The sequence below is a fragment of the Letharia lupina genome (assembly GCF_014066315.1).
Source record: "Letharia lupina isolate WasteWater1 chromosome Unknown contig_24, whole genome shotgun sequence".
In the NCBI taxonomy this organism is placed as follows: Eukaryota; Fungi; Ascomycota; class Lecanoromycetes; order Lecanorales; family Parmeliaceae; genus Letharia; species Letharia lupina.
Genome location: NW_023502993.1, coordinates 226,328 through 247,385, shown reverse-complemented (window position 1 = coordinate 247,385; position 21,058 = coordinate 226,328). Strand labels below are relative to the sequence as shown.

At 51.9% G+C, this 21,058-nt stretch overlaps 8 protein-coding genes across 8 annotated transcripts; 4 read left to right on the top strand and 4 right to left on the bottom strand.

Annotated features, from left to right (window-relative positions):
* Positions 1 to 382: 382 nt before the first annotated feature.
* On the top strand, positions 383 to 1,371 carry HO133_006304 (uncharacterized protein; the record flags this gene model as incomplete). Its single annotated transcript, XM_037297202.1, has 2 exons — positions 383 to 922; positions 994 to 1,371. 2 exons carry the CDS (start codon positions 383 to 385, stop codon positions 1,369 to 1,371), a joined length of 918 nt encoding a protein of 305 aa, XP_037147327.1.
* Positions 1,372 to 2,806: 1,435 nt separating this feature from the next.
* Positions 2,807 to 3,536, bottom strand: HO133_006303 (uncharacterized protein; the record flags this gene model as incomplete). The annotated part of the gene is made up of 4 exons (XM_037297201.1): positions 2,807 to 3,059; positions 3,104 to 3,126; positions 3,188 to 3,430; positions 3,519 to 3,536. The coding sequence occupies 4 exons, from the start codon at positions 3,534 to 3,536 to the stop codon at positions 2,807 to 2,809; spliced, it is 537 nt and encodes a 178-aa protein (XP_037147326.1).
* A 487-nt stretch (positions 3,537 to 4,023) lies between these two features.
* HO133_006302 (uncharacterized protein) lies at positions 4,024 to 5,679 on the top strand (the record flags this gene model as incomplete). The annotated part of the gene is made up of 1 exon (XM_037297200.1): positions 4,024 to 5,679. One exon carries the CDS (start codon positions 4,024 to 4,026, stop codon positions 5,677 to 5,679), a length of 1,656 nt encoding a protein of 551 aa, XP_037147325.1.
* A 602-nt stretch (positions 5,680 to 6,281) lies between these two features.
* Positions 6,282 to 7,858, bottom strand: HO133_006301 (uncharacterized protein; the record flags this gene model as incomplete). The annotated part of the gene is made up of 2 exons (XM_037297199.1): positions 6,282 to 7,697; positions 7,754 to 7,858. 2 exons carry the CDS (start codon positions 7,856 to 7,858, stop codon positions 6,282 to 6,284), a joined length of 1,521 nt encoding a protein of 506 aa, XP_037147324.1.
* Positions 7,859 to 10,368: 2,510 nt separating this feature from the next.
* HO133_006300 (uncharacterized protein) lies at positions 10,369 to 12,325 on the bottom strand (the record flags this gene model as incomplete). Its single annotated transcript, XM_037297198.1, has 4 exons — positions 10,369 to 10,627; positions 10,694 to 11,191; positions 11,246 to 11,554; positions 11,607 to 12,325. The coding sequence occupies 4 exons, from the start codon at positions 12,323 to 12,325 to the stop codon at positions 10,369 to 10,371; spliced, it is 1,785 nt and encodes a 594-aa protein (XP_037147323.1).
* Positions 12,326 to 13,107: 782 nt separating this feature from the next.
* Positions 13,108 to 18,418, top strand: HO133_006299 (uncharacterized protein; the record flags this gene model as incomplete). Its single annotated transcript, XM_037297197.1, has 4 exons — positions 13,108 to 15,786; positions 16,254 to 16,947; positions 17,001 to 17,129; positions 17,181 to 18,418. The coding sequence occupies 4 exons, from the start codon at positions 13,108 to 13,110 to the stop codon at positions 18,416 to 18,418; spliced, it is 4,740 nt and encodes a 1,579-aa protein (XP_037147322.1).
* A 317-nt stretch (positions 18,419 to 18,735) lies between these two features.
* Positions 18,736 to 19,833, bottom strand: HO133_006298 (uncharacterized protein; the record flags this gene model as incomplete). Its single annotated transcript, XM_037297196.1, has 1 exon — positions 18,736 to 19,833. One exon carries the CDS (start codon positions 19,831 to 19,833, stop codon positions 18,736 to 18,738), a length of 1,098 nt encoding a protein of 365 aa, XP_037147321.1.
* A 536-nt stretch (positions 19,834 to 20,369) lies between these two features.
* Positions 20,370 to 20,825, top strand: HO133_006297 (uncharacterized protein; the record flags this gene model as incomplete). Its single annotated transcript, XM_037297195.1, has 2 exons — positions 20,370 to 20,453; positions 20,475 to 20,825. The coding sequence occupies 2 exons, from the start codon at positions 20,370 to 20,372 to the stop codon at positions 20,823 to 20,825; spliced, it is 435 nt and encodes a 144-aa protein (XP_037147320.1).
* Between the last annotated feature and the right edge of the window lie 233 nt (positions 20,826 to 21,058).

Sequence of the window (21,058 nt, the reverse complement as noted above, 5' to 3'; positions counted from 1 at the left end):
TTGGAAGCACTGCAGTGTCGAGGTCGACAACTCCTCTGAGACTGCATGAACCCTCCCTTAGTTTTCGCTAGTCTTTGATGCCTGCAGGTCTTATCGCAGAGCTGCCGCAATCTGCTCCTCCGTGAGAAGAGATCTAGGCTTCCGCAAAGTCCCTTTCATCTCGAATCAAACCAGCCGCAGGAGGGGTGACTACAAGTCTTCGGGTTCAAATACCACCGAGCCTGTTCTCGCAGCGCCCGAGCTGCTCCGACTGTTAGACTGCCCAATTACCAGTCCATGATAGTCGCTGGACACGTCCATCACTTCGTGACCTACGTCCTTGTCTCTTGAGAGTCTCTACCAATATCTTACTCTGCGCTCCGGAACCAGAGTAACACCCAAGATGAACGGCTCACCCAACATCCGAACTCGCAAGCAAGCAGCAGCGGCGGAGAAGCAGGCTGGCACCCCAAACGGCCAACCCAACGGTTCCGCCAACTCCAAACGCTCTTCCTTAATCGCAGAGCAACCAGAAAACATTTTCCTATTCTATCCTAACATAATCGGCTACTCGCGTATTATTCTCGCCCTCGCCTCCCTCTACTACATGCCACTCCATCCACGTACCTGTTCCCTCCTTTACAGCATATCCTGCCTCTTGGACGCTCTCGATGGCGTCGCGGCACGCTACTTTGAGCAATCTACCCAGTTTGGCGCAGTGTTAGATATGGTGACGGATAGGTGCACAACTGCGTGTTTGCTCGTGTTTTTGAGCAGTGCATGGCCGAGATGGGCGCTATTGTTCCAGGGGCTCATCAGTCTAGATTTGGCTAGCCATTACATGCATATGTATGCTACGCTAACGATGGCGGGAAAGGGAATGAGTCACAAGAAGGTCGACGAGAACCGGTCGAAGCTGCTCCACCTCTACTATACGAATAAGGTACATATTCACCTCGTTAGCACAAGGTGCTGTTGCTCTCAATTAACATGCTGATTTCCACGGACGAACAGAACGTGCTTTTCACAGTTTGCGCGCTTAATGAACTCTTCTTCATAGCCCTCTACCTCCTCTCTTTCTCCTCGCCCACCCTCTCTCCCTCTCTCCTCCCCACCGGCAAATCTCCCGGCTCTTCCTCTCAGCCCGGCAGTCCGTCTCATCCAGCTTCCAAATTATTTGCAGCGCCGGGCACCGCATGGGCTATGGAACTGGCCAGAGCAAACAAGATGGATTCCACCTGGCCATGGGTATTTGCGGCCATTTCGTCCCCCGTGATGGCGGCGAAGCAGATTTTGAATGTGGTGCAGTTGGTCAAGGCGAGCAAATGGCTTGCTGAGGGGGACATCAAGACGAGGAGGGAGCAGGGGTTACCAAGGAAGAAGAAGAATTGAGCTGGCTACGAGCTGTGTGAGATACCTGAGTCATTTGATTTATTTCGATGCGTTTATATCTAAGCGTATGGCGTCACGGCTGAGGATATTCTACATTCGCTGTACAACTTGAGAGCTCTGTCATCCTGGAGACCAACATAGTGAAGTATAGACCAGAATCTTGTGCATTGCTGTACTTTCAACATCCAAAGACCAATCAGTGATTGACATTTCTCATATATCATCTACACCATGTGGCTCTCTAACTCAATCACGCATTTGAAGTTTTACTAGACAAAATCTAACACGATCCGAGCCGCGTATCGAGATCGCATTTTGACGGTCTGCGGAGTGGTGTAATCCCAGACTAAATTGCAGTCATCGACCCATATCGAAAAATAGAGACTGGAGATGAACAGGATAGCCCCTGAAGTCTTTGAGCGCGCGTGGTGGTACCGTTCAAAACTTCACCATCGTTTGAGTAAGATGCTTCATCATTAGCATAAGAAGGGATGAAGATACCTTTCAACAATGAGAATCCTACAAGCCCGTCACTTCATCACCCATTCTCTTTCCGTCTCAGACTGTGTTCTTATTGTATCCATCCGCAGATAATAAAATCTCCACATCAGCGCCTCGCTCACGTCACTGCAAAGGAATAGCTGGCGTCATCCGGTTATCATTCTCCCTTTGCTCTGCAGACCAAAGGCTGTTTATTTTTGATGGTTTCGTTACTGAGGTGAGCGGCAAGCTGGGTGGAAAAGGAAAGGGAAGGAAGTTAGCAGAGGTGATTGTGTCTGCTTCTGAAGAAGAGTAGTGATGTTTGCATTTTCGCAGAGGAGTAAGGCCAGGAAGTTCGTCTGGGACAATGTAGATGGGTAATAAAAGGGATGTTCAGAGGCAGACATGATTGACCAAGAGTCAAGAGTTGAAGCCTAAGGTATCAAGGTCCTTACTTGCACGCTTAATCAAGACAGCCCTAGCACTTAACTTTCCACTCAACTCCATCTCGCTCTCCTCTCCTCTTCGTAAGCCTGCTTGTTATACGCCTCCCACTCCACCCTCATACTCCTCGCCGTCCTCGCCGCCGCGCCGCCCTCAGGCCTTGTAACACCTTTGAAACAATATCGTCCATACACAGGAGTTCAGCCTTCGATATTTCCCTTCCCCGAAGAAAAACCTCTCCCGTCCACAGCCGTGTCCAAAGCTCATCTCGCCCTCTCCATCTTTGTTTGCCGCGCCAGGTAAAAGTTCTTTAGAGGCTTGCCACGGTCGATGAGGAAGGAACACGATGCCGGAGAACGTGTTCAGGTCGTAGGCGCCCTTAGATGGTGGTACCGTCGAGGGATAGGGTGAGGGTCGGGTCCGTACAGGACCATTCGCGCTCCACGGTGGGCGAGGAGAGGTCGTAGATGCCGTTAATGAGGCCGAGGAACGGTGAATTTGGAGTGCGAATTTAGTCCGCGTCGAGCCCATGTTTGATCTTGGATAAAGGCTTAGCACCGAGCTCTTTCTTCACCCTGGCTTCCTTTCTGGCATTTAATTCTTTTCCAACGCCGACTTCCTTCCCAGTTTGCGTTGTACCCTCAACTTTCAATTTTCGCTTGGCTCTCGCGAGGATAGGCTTCTGTCCAGCTAGTGATATCTCTTCAGCAGCTCCTATGTTCGTATTAGACGGGTATGGCAGGTCTCCTTCTGCTAGACTGAATCTACTCGATGGTGTATTGGAATGTCTGAGATCTGCGATATTCACGGGTCGTAGACCTTTGCTGGGATCTTTCAACCAAGCTTAATAGAGCTTTGCAGAATTCGCTGTTTGTATAGGCCGTCTATGTACCTTTCTTGCTTGGGACAACGGTTCCTCGAATCCCAGCTCAGTAGCCTTCTTTGATGGCTTTGAAGATCCAAATTCCTCAGTCTTCCTTTTAGTTGGCTTTGACGGTCCTGTCTTGGCTTTCTTGGCTGGCGACTGGCTGTCGGAAGGATTGACACCGCCCAAGAGTCCTTGGAAGTCTTTCCCCAAGCTGATGTTGAAATTGATATTATTGATGTCTCCAGAAGACTCGGAATGCTTTCGTTTCTTGCCAACTGCAATGGCTCAGTCTTCTTGGTCGGCGCTCTGCTAGCTTTGTATTGGAGCTTCTGCTTTCCTGTCCGCCGTAGCATACTCTCTCTTCAGCTTCCATCTTGGCGATATTGAGCCATTCTGGAATAGTTCGGTGCTTCCAACAGCCGCATCTTCGCCCTTGCTTTATCCTTTGAGGGTGGTATAATCTTTTGGCGGGTCAATTGAGGCATTATTGGGTTGTCTTGAATCTGGGCGGAGAAATGTGGTGATTTTCTTGACGGTTGCACCCTTGTGTCGATTGAGGGTCCCAACTTCGACATACAGGTTACCGTTGTAATAGCAATCACCTCTGGACACAGGCGGCGCGAAAACCAGGATTATCGCTTGACATAAGTACAGGAACGAAAACGGGAATGGCGTGGGACCCACGGTGGGGGTCAATAGGAAGTTGGAGGTTGGGGCTAAGGTAGCCGGATAGACGTAGTACGGTACTAGTACGCTTCACCAAATGAGGTAATGTACTGTGGAGTTAGAGTACCTATGGAGGCACTCTTTCCCCAGCTTTTCAACATCTACTCTGCCACAGCAGCAGCAATGGGACAAGAATGCTTGGTCTGCTACCAATTAGAGCAGGCCGGCCTACAAATCGGAACCCTAGAAGATATGCAAACTTCTACTGCGCCTTCCATGATTATTTCGTAACTCACCTCCCCTCTTCCTCCCTCCATCCCGACTCCCGCTCCTCCTCAGGCCCACATCACCAATTACCTCGCTCAGCCTCGAAGCCTCATAATACAAATGAAGGCCCTTCGCCGGCTCCTTTGCTTGGAAGTCCGAGAGATACTACAGTGGTGCGAATACCGCTACGAAGCGCAAAGCATCATTTTGGTGTCTCTGTCTCCCGCGGCACTCGGCCCTACAATGAAGATACATACCAAGCGGGCGTCATCGAAATACCTGCTTTCGCGAAAAGGGCACCGAGGACGTTGACTAGGGCGCCGGCGAGTAGTCCATTGCAGGCGTACAGGGAACTGCAAAGAAAGGAACAGGAGAAAGGCAATGGAGAGGGGGAGAGCACTTCTGCGGAGAGTGCGAGTGGAGATCCGCAGGTCTTCTACTTCGGGGTCTTTGATGGGCATGGGGGAACGGAATGTAGTGGATATCTAAGGGAGAGGCTGCATGAGAGTATTGAGGAGACGGCGGAGAAGTATGGGCTGGAGTCTACGCTCAATGGCACGGCAAGTGAAGCAGATAAGGGAGCAAAGGAAATAGCAGGATCGCGACGAAAAGAAGTCCAAGATAAGGCAGGCACGGACTCTACCAGCTACGACCCCTCCAAAGCCAACAGGCTCCAGACCGTCCTTATGAAGTCCTGGAAAGAGACTGTAGGAGGCTACTTTCGGCGTTTCAAACCCACGGCCTTCTCTTCAGACTCCAAACCTTCAATCGCAACGGTCCTAACCCACGCCTTTCTGCAAACCGACTTATCTTTCCTCCTCGCCCAATTACGCCTATCTAGTGACGATAATGACCCTGTGGCTTCCGATCGCCCGCTCAATGCGAACGATGATTTACACTCACCGTCGCATCCGCCATCTTCCGCGCAGCACAGGAAACCATTCCTAGGCGGGTCTACGGCGTCTATTGCGCTCATCTCGACGCCTACACCTACACCGTTTTGGCATCCTTCGACTCCCAGCACGCTCTATACAGCCCACTGTGGCGACACACGAATCCTCCTCTCCCATGTCTCCAACGGGCAAGCCGTGTCGCTAACAACAAATCACCACCCTTCCTCCCCAAGCGAAAGCGAACGTCTCCGCCGCTGGGCCGCCTCTTTTGTCACAGATTCCTTCGGCGAAGAACGCATGTCCGGTCTCGCGAACACCCGCGCCTTCGGCGATATGGGCTCCAAACGCATGGGCGTGTCCGCTGAACCAGAAATCCGCCACCTCAACCTCGCACCTTCTGAATACGCCTTCATGGTTTTGGTCTCCGACGGCGTATCTGGCGGGGTTGGTGATCAGGAGATTGTAGACCTGGTCAAAGAAGCAAAGACCCCAGAGCTGGGTGCAAGAGAGGTCGTGAGCTTTGCGACGGAGGTGGGGAGTGATGGCGATAATGCTACTGCACTAGTAGTCAGACTGGGAGGCTGGGAGAGGAGGAATGAAGGGGGTGGCGGGAGTTTAGGTACGAAGGAGAGTAGAGAGTGGAGGAGACGGGAGGCGATGGATCCGAGAGGGAAGAGAACGCTATTGTAGGGGAGGATCCCCATGAAGTATCACAGTCGTTTGGAGAGGTGCAAGTGAGGATATCATTATCCTTTATTTTTTGGCTAGGTATGAGAGCTATCCGCTTGCCATCTTGTGGACCTCCTACGCCCATGACTTGCCACTTTCCGGGAGAAAGAGGAAGCTGAATCTTTACAAATATCTGAGGGTCGTTCCCCGAGAAAGCCTCATCGGAAAGCAAAATCATGCATTAACTGTCATGGTTTTATAGCCGTCAAGTCCTCTAAAACCAAAGGGAGAACTCTTCGACAGGTGTCACAATCGGTGATATTTGAGAATATACAGAGCTTCTCTCGAATATCTGAAATGGGGTGTTGCCTGTCAGATCGTCCAAAAAGGGGGGATATTCCCTAAAGACTGTTACGTATTACGAGGAACTGGTTTGTTAAAACGCCTTCTATTGAGTTTTCGATATGCAAGAGTAGCCTATCTGATGCTGTTGTTGGGAGTTGTCTATTCCCCGCTCACTGCAAGAAGTCACACGGAAAAAGGAATCGATCGCCATAATATTCACTAAGAGCAATGGTTCCTTCTCTTACGGACCAAGCCATCCATCCGTCATTGACTCCATCCTAGATGGCAAGCAAAACCATGGCCTGGTGCAGACATTTCGCCTCGATCGCGTCTTTCATGAAGTCCGTCTCGGTGATGATGGGCGTGATGGCAAGGCGGACAGAGACAGCCATGCTGCTAAGGGCCTGAGGATTCTGCGTGAAATCTTGGTCGCGGTTGCACATGTTGCTCGGGTTGAAGTAAGAGCTCGGGCCCATGGGAGGGAAGTCCAGCGTGTAGATGCACGGCTTCGAGAGCATCAGGATGCCGATGCGAGTGGCCTCTCTCCAGATCCGATTCAGATCGTTCCAAGCTGCATCGCGAGGGGTGCCGTGAGCGAAGAGGGGTTGGAGTAGGTGCCACATGTCGTGAACCTTGGGCGTGATGTTGCGATCCATCCAATTTTCAAAACCGTCTGCCTGAGTCATATCCACGACTGTCTCGGCGCAAGCGAGGAGGAGCGCACGACGGACGTTGGAGGGGATGTTGCCCATCAGCTGGCCGCGAAAGCTCGAGATCTTGTTGTCGTAGAAGGGCGAGAAGCCTCGGAGGAGCATAGGACGGAATGCGAAGTCGACAATAATTTGGTTGATAACGCGCGCGATGAGCAAGGGTCGAGTCTTGCTGGAGGTCATGAGCTTCATGGCTGTGCGAGGATCGGTGGCTATTGCGAGGCAATTGCGTAGAGGGTCTGATATGAACTGGTCCTTATGCTGATCGGGGACGCTGACGTAGTTGTGCGTCCATGTTTCGATGAGGTGGAAGTGTGGAGTGAAGTCTCCAATCAAATCGACTCCGGACGCTTGGTCGGTGTCCTGTCGGACGAGCACGCCTTGCTGGCTTTGATAGGGGTTATACGCTGGCGGAGTCACAGATGGGCGACGTTGATTGGCGGGAGTGCCAAACAAGGGTTGTGGTTGAAAGGTCGGATGATTGGATGACTGACGACGCAGGCCAGGAGCTGTATGTTGTGCCGCTGTGGCAGCTTGAGCGTGAGGGAAGCGACCGCTGGGAGCATTGTAGGCCGGAGGCGGCTGATTGTACACCTGGCTGTACGCACCGGCAGGAGGACCAAAGCGCTGAGGAGTGCCGTGAGGTTTAGGTCCGTCCTTCGCACCAGAGATCAGATCACTTTGGACCTTGATGGTCTTCTGCGCCTTAACGAAGTCGTCATTCGACTTCTTTAACGCAGTACTCTTCGCATCAATCTCTTGGTTCAAGTGACTGATGTTATGAAGCAGTAGTTGTTTCTCCGTTTCCACCTTTCGGAGTCTTGTCTTGTGCTGGGCAAGATCATCATGCACGTCCTTGTTTGCGTGATCCAAGTCTGAAATCTCACGGTCCTTCTGCAGTAATAGCTCTCTGTTTTGCTCGATCTTCTCCTCCAAACGCCCGATGTGACGTTGAAGTTCGCCGAGTAACACCTTATCACTGCGCTGTACGACGGGTTAGCAACTCAAAAACGAGTACACTGATGAAGAAAACAACCGACCAGATGTTCTGATTGACGGGGCTGATGGCCCACCGTCAGGATTTCCAACGCATTTGCCAGTCCTCCTTCCGTACGACGCGAACCGGCGTTGGACTCTTGAGACATCGCTGTGATAAGTCTATGTGACGTGAAGGTCAGTACAAGGCTCGGCACCGATAAGAGGGAGAAGAGTGCGAAGCTCGGCGTTGATGACGTGAAGGCGAGCACAAAGCCCAACACCAAGTGAGGTGAAGAAGCACGGACGTGACGGACTTACTCTGTGACGTTTCTGGCCTTTCCAAAGTGCTTGCCACTCCAGATGTGTAGTGTAGCTGTTGCTACCTTGATGAAGATGAGTTGTGACGGATGGAACCAAGAGGTTGTTGTCAGAATGAAAGACGGGATGGTGGGCGAAGAAGTAGACGAACTTATCACGCTAAAAGACGCTAACCCAAAGTGACGGGATCAGTGAAGCAAGCAGTTTTCGTTCAGTGTATAGCGACGATCCTCAACAATGGAGAATGCAAGAGACCCTAATGTTCCGATTATGAACCTTTTCGTATCCTATTGGTTGGCTGTTTGCCCTTGCAATGTATTTTTTTGTGAGCGTCAATTCCTCCCTTGTGATTCTTATGGCTTCTCAATGGGCATGTTCCTTTTTCTCCTACATCAGTATATTACCCCTCTAGTCATTCAAGGCATTCTATGGTGGTTATCGAACCTTTCAATGTGATCTTGATGGTATTCTTTCCTGGATAGACGCCCTTTTCCCCACAAGATTCTGCCAATCTTTGGCAAGGTGTTGTTGCTTTCCTGGTTGGAAACCCTGCTGACGCGTTTTACTGTGGTTGTTTGCGTTCCCTTTGTTACCTTCATTGGTGGTCGTCATCCCTCGCTATACGTCTCTCGGGGATTGGAATTCTGTTAGCATGGCTCTCACAGCTCTTTGGGGTATCTGCAATGATGCCTTTTCTCTGATCGATAGCCCCTTTAATACGTGCTTCTAGGTTTTGAAAGTCTAGCATGTTTGAAAGGTCGTTGCACCATTGTGTTACTAGCGCTTTTAGGATCTTCTGGTGCAGTTCTGAGACCTGCAGATGCTGTTAGTTCTGTGACTGCAAGCCTTTTCCACACGGTCCTTCTAAGATTGAGACGTTTAGGGGGTTGTTGCTACTGCGGTGGCCGGTCTTTTCACCGCCTTTTTCAGAGAGGTCTGAGACCTTGCAAGACAGACAGCGAAGAGCGATGCAGGGGACATAAATGAGTTGTGATGGATTTCAATGCTCTTCGGGTATCAGGCAGCGCACTCTCGGATGGTTGTCACTGCTCGTTAGTACCTCACAGCCTCTTTTCTAATGCCATCATGGTTCAAGATTCGAACGAAGGACGCATGAATCAGCAGAGAATCTGCTTTGAACCTCCTCCCCAAAAAGCAAGTCTTTCAAATCTAGCAAGACGCTGTTGCTTTCTTGATCATCGATTTTTATTGATAACCGCTTGTAGGAGTTGTGTGTATTCAAGACGTGCCTGCTTTCACGTTTGTCAACCGCTCCAGAATTGTCTAAGGAGATCTGGGATCTCGGGATAGGGAAGACCATCGTGGAGAGATTGCTGGATACAGAAGTGATAAAAGATACGACGCCACTAAAAATACCAAATTCTTACAACGCTGAGCTCTATTTCCGGGTCAGGAACGGTTAGTGTCCACAGAGACCTAGTGTCGAGCAGCTTCCGGTTGGGGCAAGCGGCTGAGGAGACCGTCCACTGCTGAGCATGCACAGCGTTCACAGTCTCCGCAACCAGGGGTTTCGACCAAAATGATCTTGTGTCTGCGCAAGGCTTTCTACCCAATTTGGTCATCTCACCGTCGAGCTACCCCAGATTTCATGCTGGGACATCTGTTACTTTGGGGCTGTCAGCCCTTTCAGTGTATCATCTTGGAGTTCAGAAGTTTTACAAGATACACAAGAACACTGCCGCCCGCCCGGGGTGTTGTGGGGGGGCGGGGGGGGGGGGCTGTCGACCTGTTTCCCCAAGCCGAAAGTTGGCCAAAATCAAGAGCAACCTGAGCAGCCTCAGCAACAGCAGCAGCTTGATGCGGTTGAGAGCCCAGTTTTCCGTCGACGAGCTTTGGCATGAGTGCCCTCTTTGACCACCCTTTAACATACGTATATTTTCTCTCTAGATACACACGGGGTTTACATGTCCTTGTGTGCTAGCCGAAGGAAGAGGTTGATTCCCTTAGAGGCGCTGCGGAAAGGTATGCTTTCTTTGTCGTTCTCTCATCCTCGAAAAGCTATGTTTAGCAAAGGGAAGGGGATCGCGGCGTTTTTTCATCAAGGGAAGCATCACAAAATGGACTTGAAAGTGTATCATAGCATATGAATCTATCAAGGAACAATGATAATACAGCAACGAAGTCCTGTATTCACATTATTACTACCACCTACGAGGTTGCATGAGCAAGAAGACCTAATGCGCACTTAGCCTGTTCGCCAGATTGCCTCATCGATGCAAAGCTGTTTTTGAATCTAGAGACATTAGTCAGTGCAACCACGTCCCTTGGACATCCACTTTCAACCAGTCTTTCCACCGAAGGACCACCTGCAAGCATACTAGCTATACCGTCAGCATCCCTAAAGCGCAGAAGTTCTCGAGAACAGCGAGCTATAGACTGCGTCGACAACAGGCTGAGCTGAGATCTGTCTGCCGCCGAAAAAGCGTCCGTTCAGGCCTTTGATGGCGTTCTCGCCGCCCTGGACGCGGTCGAATTTGAGGTAGATGTCGCCTGCGGTGTTCTGATCTAGTGAAATGTGAACGACTTTCCCGTATTTTTCGGTACACTCAGCTCGGACGTCGTCTTCGAGCTCTCTGATCCAAGTGTCACCTTCTTCCCTGTAGGACTGTCAATTTTGGTCTACCGAAGAGGCAAAAATAGGAGTTAGGGAAGCTAAGACGTACTCTTGAGGATTGAACATGTTCCTGAGCAAAACACATCTACTAGCCTGATTGACGCTGACAGGCAATGGCTTGTTCTCTGTCTTTGGCTTGACGACCGGGCGCTTCTGGTCAGCACCGTTCGATTCGGGTGCCGGGTCATCTGTACGCGCAAGCTTCCTCATCAATGCATCTCTGCTATAATTGTTGAAGTTCACTCCAGCCACGTCTGTATCGTCAAGGGCACTAGCGCCTCCTCCACCTTTTTCATTGTCACGGCCTCCAGCACGATCGAAGGCGCCACCTGCGCCACCTGCTTGTGAGCCACGACCACCGTGGCCGGAAAAGGCGGATCCCTGATAGTTGCGTTGGTGTTCTTGCCCTTGGAACCGCTGGAGAAGATTTGCGGTAGATTCAGGGGTGAACTTATCGTTACCGAGGCCAACCCTGATGGGCCGCCCAGCAAGATCGAAGCCATTCATCTTCTCCAAGGCTTCTCTGGCCTGATTGGGATCTCGGAATCTAAAGCATAGGGGTGAGCGTGAACACGGCGAATGAGGACTTGAAAGTACTAACTGCACAAAGCCATAGCCTCGGCTCCGCCCTTGTTCTTCTTTCTGTAGTTGAACGAATTCGAGCTCGCCGAAAGGTTCGAAGACATTCTGTAGATCGCTCTCAGTAATGCTGAAATGGATGTTTCCTACGTAGAGCCTATGAAACGGGATCTGGTTGGGGTTGCTGCTGGTAGCCTCGGGGTTGCGAGCTTGACGGTTTTTCTCGGCCTCGGTGAGCTGGGCGATAATGGGAATGCCTAGAAGTTTCTGGCCTGTAAGCTGGATAGCCAGAGCAACCGAATCCTCCTTTTTGAATTCAACATAACCAACACTACAAGTGTTAGTGAATACTCTGCATACGGGGTTGGTTTTCAGACGCTTACCCTTTGGATCTCCCACTGACTCTGTCCTTGACGATCTGTGCCTCTTTCACTGGACCGACCTTCTCAAAAAATGCAATCAGCTCTTTCGTTCTCAATCTCGCAGCCAGCTGTTGCACAAAGACCGTCCTTCTATCACGCTCATCTTCCGTGGGCTGCGGTGTAGGAGATTTGCGCTTGGGGCTCGGGGTACGCTTTCGTTCAGCATTGCGGTCACGACGAGGGCTTCTGTCTCGAACTCTGTCATCGTCATCACGGCGAGGTCGATCGCCACCGGGTCGGTAGTATCTGTCCCCATTAGGCGATCTTGATCGAGTGCGAGCGCGCCCACCTCCGCGGTAGAAGTCTCCTCCAGAGCCACGGTAGTCTTCAGCGTCGGCGGAGTCCCTATGACGGCGTGAGTGACGTCTATCACTGTCTCGACTACGGTCTCGTCTGCTTCGATGACCATCACGTCCGCTTGTACGCTCGCTTCTCGGACTTTCCATCGCTACATCTCCGTCAACATCTTTTTCCTTCTTCACTCTATCTCTGCTTCTATCTCGATGACGCCGCTCTCTATCGCGGCTTCGGTCTCGGTGGCTGCCATCGCGATGACGGTCACGGTCGTGTCGGTCACTCTTGTAGCGATCATCGCGGTCTTTGCTATGACGCTCCTTGGATTCAGAAGGAGCTCTATGGGCGGTGGAATCTAGTAGAGCTTCGACGTCAAGACCTGACATTTTGCTGATACTGCTTGGGTGGATGTGCAGCGTTGCAAGGACCGGAACAGGAGTAAGAAATTCTTCACTTTGGGCTGGTCAGACAGATGGATGGATTTGGCAGCGTTTGAGCAAACCCTTTGTTACTGCTGTGCTATTATGAAAGGTCGAAGCTGTTCTTGGACCGGAGCATGAAAGTAATACGGTGTATCTAGGTCCTCATGAGCCTACAGTGAAGTCGATGGAAGGATGAGTGGTCGAGGAAGGGAGGTTGAAGATTCAGCGTTGGGGGTCCTCGGGAGCCGGGAAGGCCAAGCCACTAACACGGCTATGCTAAACTTCATTCAGCTATACCTTACCAATTGCCCGTCGGCTAGGGTGGCTGTGTATGATATCTTGGCAAGGACCTTGATGCTTGCCTTGATGCACTTCTCGGAATGAGTTGAAAGCGCGTCCCTTCAGTGGCACCAGGAATGCTGCGATTGACCAGGAGAAAAATAGCGATTGAAAAGGCAGCATCCGAAATACGTTTGTATTTTACTTCACCAAGGATGAGAGGCCAGATACTTTACCCGGCTGAAGCGGGTCAAACACTACCCCAGTGCGTGAATGATGCTTACTGATGCTTCTTTTCTACACCACAGAATATGTGACTGTAACATGATACTTGGCGCCATGCCGTCGACAGATCTTCTTCCTGATTGAGTCTCACGGTAGTCCATCCGCCTATTTTGAAACCAAGCAGCACTGCTATCGCCCTCATTGCTCGTACCCTCTGGATTTGCTACGCCAATGTAACGGCCATGACATCCTCCGCCCCCCAAAATGCCTCCGCAAGGACCCGTGCAACTTCAAATGCCTCATCGGGCAAGCCGTTGCACCTAGAAATGCCAGAGCCGCGTTTCCTGTCTATTGTTCCTTCTGATCGCGATGGCTCTTCTCCAGATGAGCAACAAGACGGCACTCCAATGCTTGAAGAGGATGCACATTCAGTTGTTGGCGTCAGCATTAACAGAGCCCAGACAAGACTGTTGTCTCCTCAGACACCCGCTGCGGAAAAAGCTGCGGCCATGGGAGGCTTGGACAAACTCGGCATGTTCGACGGCGCTGCCGATGACAATGGACATAGTCAGGAAGATGCTGGTGTGAATGAAGAGCCAACGACTCCTCGTCATTCCTCTGAGGAACCCTTCACATCGACGAACAGACAACACTCCGTCACCCTTCCTTCACCATGGAGAGCAGAGCCCCAGCCGTTCGAAAAATTGAAGACACATGGTCAAGATCACCAGGCAATCGGACCTACAAGCATGCTGGCAGATCTGAATGCCAGGCGCTATCTTTCGAGCTTCAATCTCCCATCTCTACCCAAGACGCCAAATTTCAGAGACATCTCGATCCCCAGCCTTTCCTCAATACTTAGCAATACCCGGTCGCGCTCCCCAATACAGAGAGCTGCAACGAGGCAGAAAAGAGCCAGTACCTTTGCTGATATGAAGTCAGGCTTCGGCTTTTGGAATCAACCCGAAAGGCGGCCAAGTGGTGACCTTGCGAAGGGACAAGATGACACAGCACCCAGCTTGGCGTCCGATGGAAACACAAGCCTGAAACCGCAATCAAATGCGCGCCGGAGCCCAACCCCTAGTACGAGGGGTCGAAGGGCATCGTCTGATAAGATCGCCCTGTCCCCCCAAGAGTCACGATTACATCGGTCCACTTCTGATCAGTCTCTAATGCTTCGCAGAGCTACCTCTATAGGTTCCTCGCTTGGCGACGATAGTAGATGGGAGAATGTACAGGATCAGGTCAACAGCAGGATGAAGGCGATAAAAGACAGCTTTCAGGATTCTAGCATCAGACTACCAAGAATGCCGAATGTATCTACCCTTAATCTTGACTCTTTTCGCCCAGATTTCACAAGGCCTCGGGCTCAGAGTGAAGCCAAAAGACCAATGCGAATGACGAATGGAGAAGCAACTGCGGATGCTAGAGCCCATGTAATGCATGATACAGCGCCTCAAGGCCTACAACTGTTGGGCAACGGCACCCTAATGGATAAAAAGCCAAAATCAACTCATCCTTACCTGGAGCAGGCTCTCGAACATCTGACAGGGGATCTGGTAGTTATGGGTGGATATCGAGGATCTGTACTGCGATCTGCAAAGCCACCCAATCGTCAGCTATGGGTTCCTATCAAAGTCGGTCTTAACATTCGCAAGGTTGATCTAGAAGTGGGACTCCAGCCAGAAGACGAAGAGAACATGAAAGATTACATCTATGCATCAGGCATGCTGAGTCACATCGGTCCTGTCGATATGGGGAGACGCCTTCTGAAGCGATTGCGGGCTTGCAAACATGCTCAAGATGGTACCTTACGGGTACATGACTATGGCTATGACTGGAGATTAAGCCCACATCTGCTTAGTCGGAGGCTCATCGAATTCCTCGAAAGACTGCCATCCAATGCGGATGCTGTGCCTGACCACAAACGAGGAGCGAACATCCTCGCACACAGCATGGGCGGGCTGATCACGCGACATTCAGTCAATCAACGACCGGAGCTCTTCAGGGGCGTGATATTTGCTGGCGTTCCACAACACTGTGTCAACATTCTTGGGCCTTTACGGAACGGAGATGAAGTACTTCTAAGTTCAAACGTCCTTACTGCACAGGTCAATTTTACACTTCGAAGTAGCTTTCTTTTGCTGCCAGAAGATGGCAAATGCTTTATTAACAAGGCGACCAAGGAAGAGTACCCGGTAAACTTCTTTGACGTGGAACATTGGAAGCAGTATGCCTGGTCACCTTGCATAGCTCCTGCGCTGCCTGCTGCACATCCTCCAGAGAACAAGGGTCTCTTGGGCTCAATGGCTGACATGCTTAACTCCTTCCCTTCCCTCGCATTGCCAGGCAGGAAATTATCCGTCTCTCGTTCACGAGACGACAAATCCCCTCTCGCAGATGCAGCCAACACTGCTTCCACCAAGGTCAACGACATCGCAAACGCTTCATCCGCCCGCTCTCTCGACCCTCAAATGGGACCATCTTCCTCTCTACCTAACAATGGCAACGCTCCTCAGAGCACCATTCCTCTCCCTGACGCTCTCGCCTATCTCCAACGCACGCTCGACCAGACAGTAGCGTTTAAGTCGGAGATGGCCCACAATCCGGACCATACTTCCAAGAATCGCTACCCTCCCTTTGCGATTCTCTACGCCAACAATACCCCAACCGTGGTGGCTGCTCGCGTTGCTTCCCGTGACGGGATTAGACGCGCGGATGCGTATGATGACTTGCAATTTGCGAGTGGCGATGGTGTCTGTCTTGCTCGGGCAGCTATGCTGCCTCCAGGGTACGTGTGTGAAAAGGGTGGGAGAGTGAGGACAGAGAGGGGACATGTGGGCTTATTGGGCGATTTAGAGGCGGTAGGGAAGCTTTTGACGGCTGTGGTTGAAGGGAGGAGGAATGGGACTGGGCTGGGAGTGGAGACGAGGGGGAATTGATTGGTAACTTTGTATTCGGAGAGCCAGGACTCTGGAAGTTCTATTGGCTTCTCTGAAGATCAATTGTAATGTATGCTCTGTCTTGATGTTGCTAGGTTCAAGAAGCCGCTTTCAACGACGATGAAGATGTCCGCCACCCATCCATTCCTCTTCGGTCATACTCGTAGGATGAGAGATCTTGTAATAATATCAGTTTGATACGGCAAAGTATGGGGAAAGAAGGGAGAGGTGGAGGTGGGGGTGGAGGCGGAGAAGCAATTTAGAGCCAAGACCACCACCGCGCTTAGACCCCGCATGTAGAGAGTTGAGGGCCAACCCATCGTTTATCATCTGTTGCGCCTCGAGACAACCGCTTTTTACGTGCACATACCCAATTGACAGCTCGGATAGTTAACGTGATATCAAGAACATGACTACTCTGTCTCGACTAACGAGCCTTGTCACAGCTACTCGAGCTTCATAGACACAGCGAGCGGCCACTGCTGCCGGACCTTCCAGCATGCTCAACCACCCTCTATCCTGTTGAGATCACCTTCGTCTTTTCCGCGCTCTTTCGATCACTGGTCGTCCGCTCATTTGCAATTCCATCTCTGCATAAGTACCTCGCTTGGTTCGCCTACCAGAAATTGGCTGCTTACGCCTTTGACATCCTTGCTTTCCGCACGTCAGCCGGAGCTGCCTCCCTCCCAGCACATTTTCCGAAATTTTCCCGCGTGGCTGTTGGGCTTCCGGTGCTAAGCCTGTTACATTCGCCCTCTGATCGTTATCTCGAGTGGCGGAGAGAGCTGGAGGTTCGCTTGCGTGCTGCTCCACCAAAAAAGCTCGCGGTGGACAATCGCGCACAAGACATGTGGGTTGGAGATGATGTACAAGGAGGCTCAATGATCTCTAGCGTATCGGGACCGTCGCGCTCCGAATTCGAGAACTTTACAGCAGAAAATGTGGGAGGGACGAAGATCACACTCTCAGCTGCTTCCTCTCTTTCGAATGGAAAAGGGCCCATTAGGACGCCGGGCGTGATGCGCACAGGCGACCTTCTGATGCGAAATGGACATTCCATATTACCCCATGCGAAGGCGTTTTCTATACAGATCGGGTGGAGGCTGTTCAGGCTGTCAGGAGCTTCGATCAATTCGGATGGTAAGCTCGTCTTCTCAGGAATAGGGAGGTGTCTATAGCTGAACTCCCTAGAGCGCCCTCGTATTTCTCAAACTACTTCGAAGAGCAGCTGCGACTAGATGAAAGTGGTAATGGACCAACAAAGACGCTGTTTATCGACCGAGATCCGGATACTTTCGCCGATATATGCCGGCATCTACAAGGTACAGCAATCAAAATGGCACTTTCCGAGCATATCACTAATGTGACTGCAGGCTACTACGTCCTTCCAAGAGACAATGCTCACTATGTCAGGCTCTACGCCGACGCACAATTTTACAGCCTTCAACGCCTCATATCCCAGCTTTTCGACGCCGAAATCTTCGTCTCAATAGGCGGTCAACAGTTCCAGATACCCCGCGATACCTTCTCCGGTGCCGGCAACTCCTCCAACTTCTTCTCCCTCGGCTTTGCAGGCTTCCTCGGCTCGCGCGATGATGCATTTCCAGGCCTCGAAAGCAGAGGTCTCATGCGCCCTCCAGCAGTACAACCGCAAACCGTACCGAACCGCTCCCCTAAAGCTTTTGAGGATCTCATCCATCTATCCCGCGGCTACCCTCTCACAATCCGCGACAAGGAGCACCGCGCACAGCTCCTCAGTGATTGTAAGTACTATGGCTTCAAAGGCCTGATGCATAAATTATTTGTGCACTCCATAAGCTACAATGCCGAACGAGGCAAATCAGAAATCATAATGCAGCTCGAAGACCTCCACAAATCCGGTGTCTCCTTCGTCAACGACGCTTCGCCCTCCGACCAATCACCCTTGGGTGGCTGGGTCAATTATATGCGGCCCTTCGTCGACGAGACAAGCTACGAAGCCATTGTCGAAATAGGAAGTCAAGAGACGAAAATCGATTTCCGCAGCATGCGCGCCGATTTCTACGGTGATACCAAAGCGCGCATATCTAGTCTCTTCCAAACTGTTGCTGATAAAATGAACCTGCCCCACAACTTGCCACTCGGGCTCATGATGTCTTCAGGCGGCGCATCCGCTGCCCCGGCAAGTCCAGCAAACACGCCCCTGAGTGAAGATAGAGTCAAAATCCGTATCGGGCAAGACGCACACATCATACTCGATGGCCAAGAACACACAATGGATGAAAGCGCTCTAGATCACCAACAAGAGCTTGAATATAATCCAGAAATACCCACACCTTCGTCCGCCAGCCTGGCGCCAGGACAATCCTGGCCTAATCCTACAATGCGCCCTTCAAGTACGCGGCCCCCTCCGATGAAGAAACGGAAGAGAAGGGGAAGTCTGGATGATTTTGGCGAATGGATAGTGAGGAAAGGTCAGTGGCGAATGCGCGTCCAGCCGAGGGTGGAGTACTCCTCAAGAGGCAGCCGGGGAGAGGAGGATGGTGGCATGGAGATAGTGCTTTGTGCTGTCAAGTTGGATGCGGTCAGTGGGCAGAGGGGTAGGAATATGGGAAGAGGGTTTGTGAGTTGATGGGACTATGCGCCTGCTGGGTTGCCTTTTGGGCACCATTGTGCAATAACGGCGTTTGGAATGAGAGGGAGTCCCCACGACAGGGCTCTGGTGATGGGACCCTAGCCCCTGAAGGGTGGGAGGACGTCCCTGTGGGAACTGTATGAGATGACGCATTAGCACGGACGTATACCCCGGGGATCTAGATATGGGAGGAGTTGACTGGCTATAGACAGTATGTCTTTAGCATTGAGCACTGGCTTTTGATCCTAGACAGGCTACAGGTTCACCTAAGTAGTGGATATCATTTACCCATCCAGGCTCAATTCAAGCCCAAATCAACCCATCAACTGCATCAAATCCTCCGGCGGCCATCTCGTCTGCGCAAAGCTCAAACACCGCTTGATACTCTGCAGAAACTTCCTCGTCACCTCATCGCTCATGATGTGCGCCGCCGCGTCGCTCTCGTGCAACTTCTCCCGCGCACTCCGCTCGTGGATGCCGACCATGGTCACCCCGATCGGCCACGCCGCCTTGCCGATCGACAGCCGCAGGTAGCCGTCGTTGGCGTCCACGTAGCGCCGCTCCTGCGCCGCCACCACGATCTCCACCATGGGCGCCAGGATCCCCTCCTCGAGCTGCCCGGCCTCGAACTTCCGGAACAGCGGCGCCATGTTCGCGCGCGACTGCGCGTAGGCGCCGTGGGCCTGCCGGCCCTGCTGGCTCTCCTTCACCCCGCCGTCCCGTCGCCCGAGCGCCCGGCTCCATTCCGTCAGCACCATGGTGAAGTACGAGGCCAGTTGCCGGAAGAGGAAGGTCCGGCCGTCGACGTCCTTGGGGAGCGTGGGGGGGACTTTCATCTCGGCTTCCGGGAGGAGGGAGAGCGTGGTGGGGATGGGCCCGCTCGTCATGGCGGGCGGGGCGGGGCCGGGGGCGACGAGTCTGCGGTAGCGGCGCAGGCGCTGGACGTGGGTCTCTCCGAAGAGGAGGGTGGGTTCGGCGAGGGCGCGCAGTTTGGCCACGAGGTCCGGGTCTGGCATGTCCGGTTCGCCGCCCCGGACCGCCGTCCCATCCTCCGCCGTCGTCTTTTCCGGCAGTTCGGGCAGCCCCAACCGTTTCCTCCTCGCCCGCTCTCTCTTCGCCTCCTCTTCCTCCCGCCGGATCCGTGACTCCTCGGCGAGGCGCCGCCGCTTCCCGTCCCTCTCGGCGTTGCGCGCCGCGTCTTCTTCGTCGAGCTTCCGCTTCTTGAGGAGTTTGGATTCGCGGTCGCGTCGGATGGCGGCTTGTTCGTCGACGTAGGCTTGTTGGCGCTGCGCTTCGAGCTCGGCGCGCTTGAGGTACTTTTTGGTGGGTTCGGTCGGGGTGGGGGTTGGTGAGGATGAGGGTTTGGAGGAGGATTTGGAGATCTCGGCGGACATGAGGGAGGCAAAGTCCATGGTTGGGCGGTGTTTGTGGTGTTTGATGGAGGTGCTTGGTGGAGGTACTTGGTGGGCGGTTTCACTCAGGTTCGGTGAAGGTGTTTTTCGACATCGAGATTCAAGACCTTGAATTTCAGACCAAGGAATTCTTGACGTCCTTGTTCGTTGTACTCGTAAGGCTGAGGTCTTGGCAGCCCAGTCATTCGGATCTTGCACGCCGCTTTACTCGTATCGACCTGGATATGCCTGCTCTAAAATCCGATGATTCCGGCGCAACACCCACTAACTTCTATTTTCTCCCCTTTAAAAAAAACATTGATTCTCACCTACACTTATAGTTCTTTGTTGCTCGAGATTCTGCAAAGTCGATCTAGTGTAAAGGAGTTAAAGAACTCTAAGTCCGATATGTAAGACTTACCGACTGCGCATGTAGTGGCGAACTTTCGTGAGTAATGAGGCTAGCCAAGCCAAAAATGGAATTCAATGTGGGCGCTAAATAATCCCCCACCAAAAATTCCATATTTTCTATCTTTCCACCACATAACACCACTACTATGGGTCGTAAACGTTCTAGAAAGAAGCCTAGACGTAAAAACAAAGTCTACGATACACCCAAGAAGGCCAAAGTTCAAGGCGCAGTTTAATACCTACGCGCAAAGGGCATTCCTGAGGATCCACGCAATGTATTCGAATTCTTTGATGTGGAGCAACGACCTGGTTACAAAATGATCGAATCTGATGCTCCGTCACGTACATTCCATAATCAAGGCCATAATGAGACTCGGGGTCGGAAGCATAAGATGACTGGGGCCCAAGTTGCTCAGGTAAGTCAATTGTTAGAGGATACGGACTTGGGAATGAAGGCCAAAGGCATGAATTGGTATGCCATAATTTGGGAGCTGGATCTTGATATCAAGAGCCCAAAGACCGTTCGGGATACGATGTGTGACGCTTTTGACTACGGCAAATACAAGACTACTCTGAAGCAATTCATGGATCAAAGAACTTAAGCTGATCGTGTCAATTGAGCCGATGTAACACTACTACATCGACCTAACTCAGAGGACTTTCACGACATTCGCTACAGCGACGAGTTCTATGCTGGCTACGGGCCCGAGGGTCAATTGACTATTATTCGTCGACGTGGAACGAGAATACGATATCGACATGACAATATTCAACATCGAGATCCACCTCCAGAAAAACTTCGATATCGTGTACATGGCTGGGCCGCAGTTGGGTG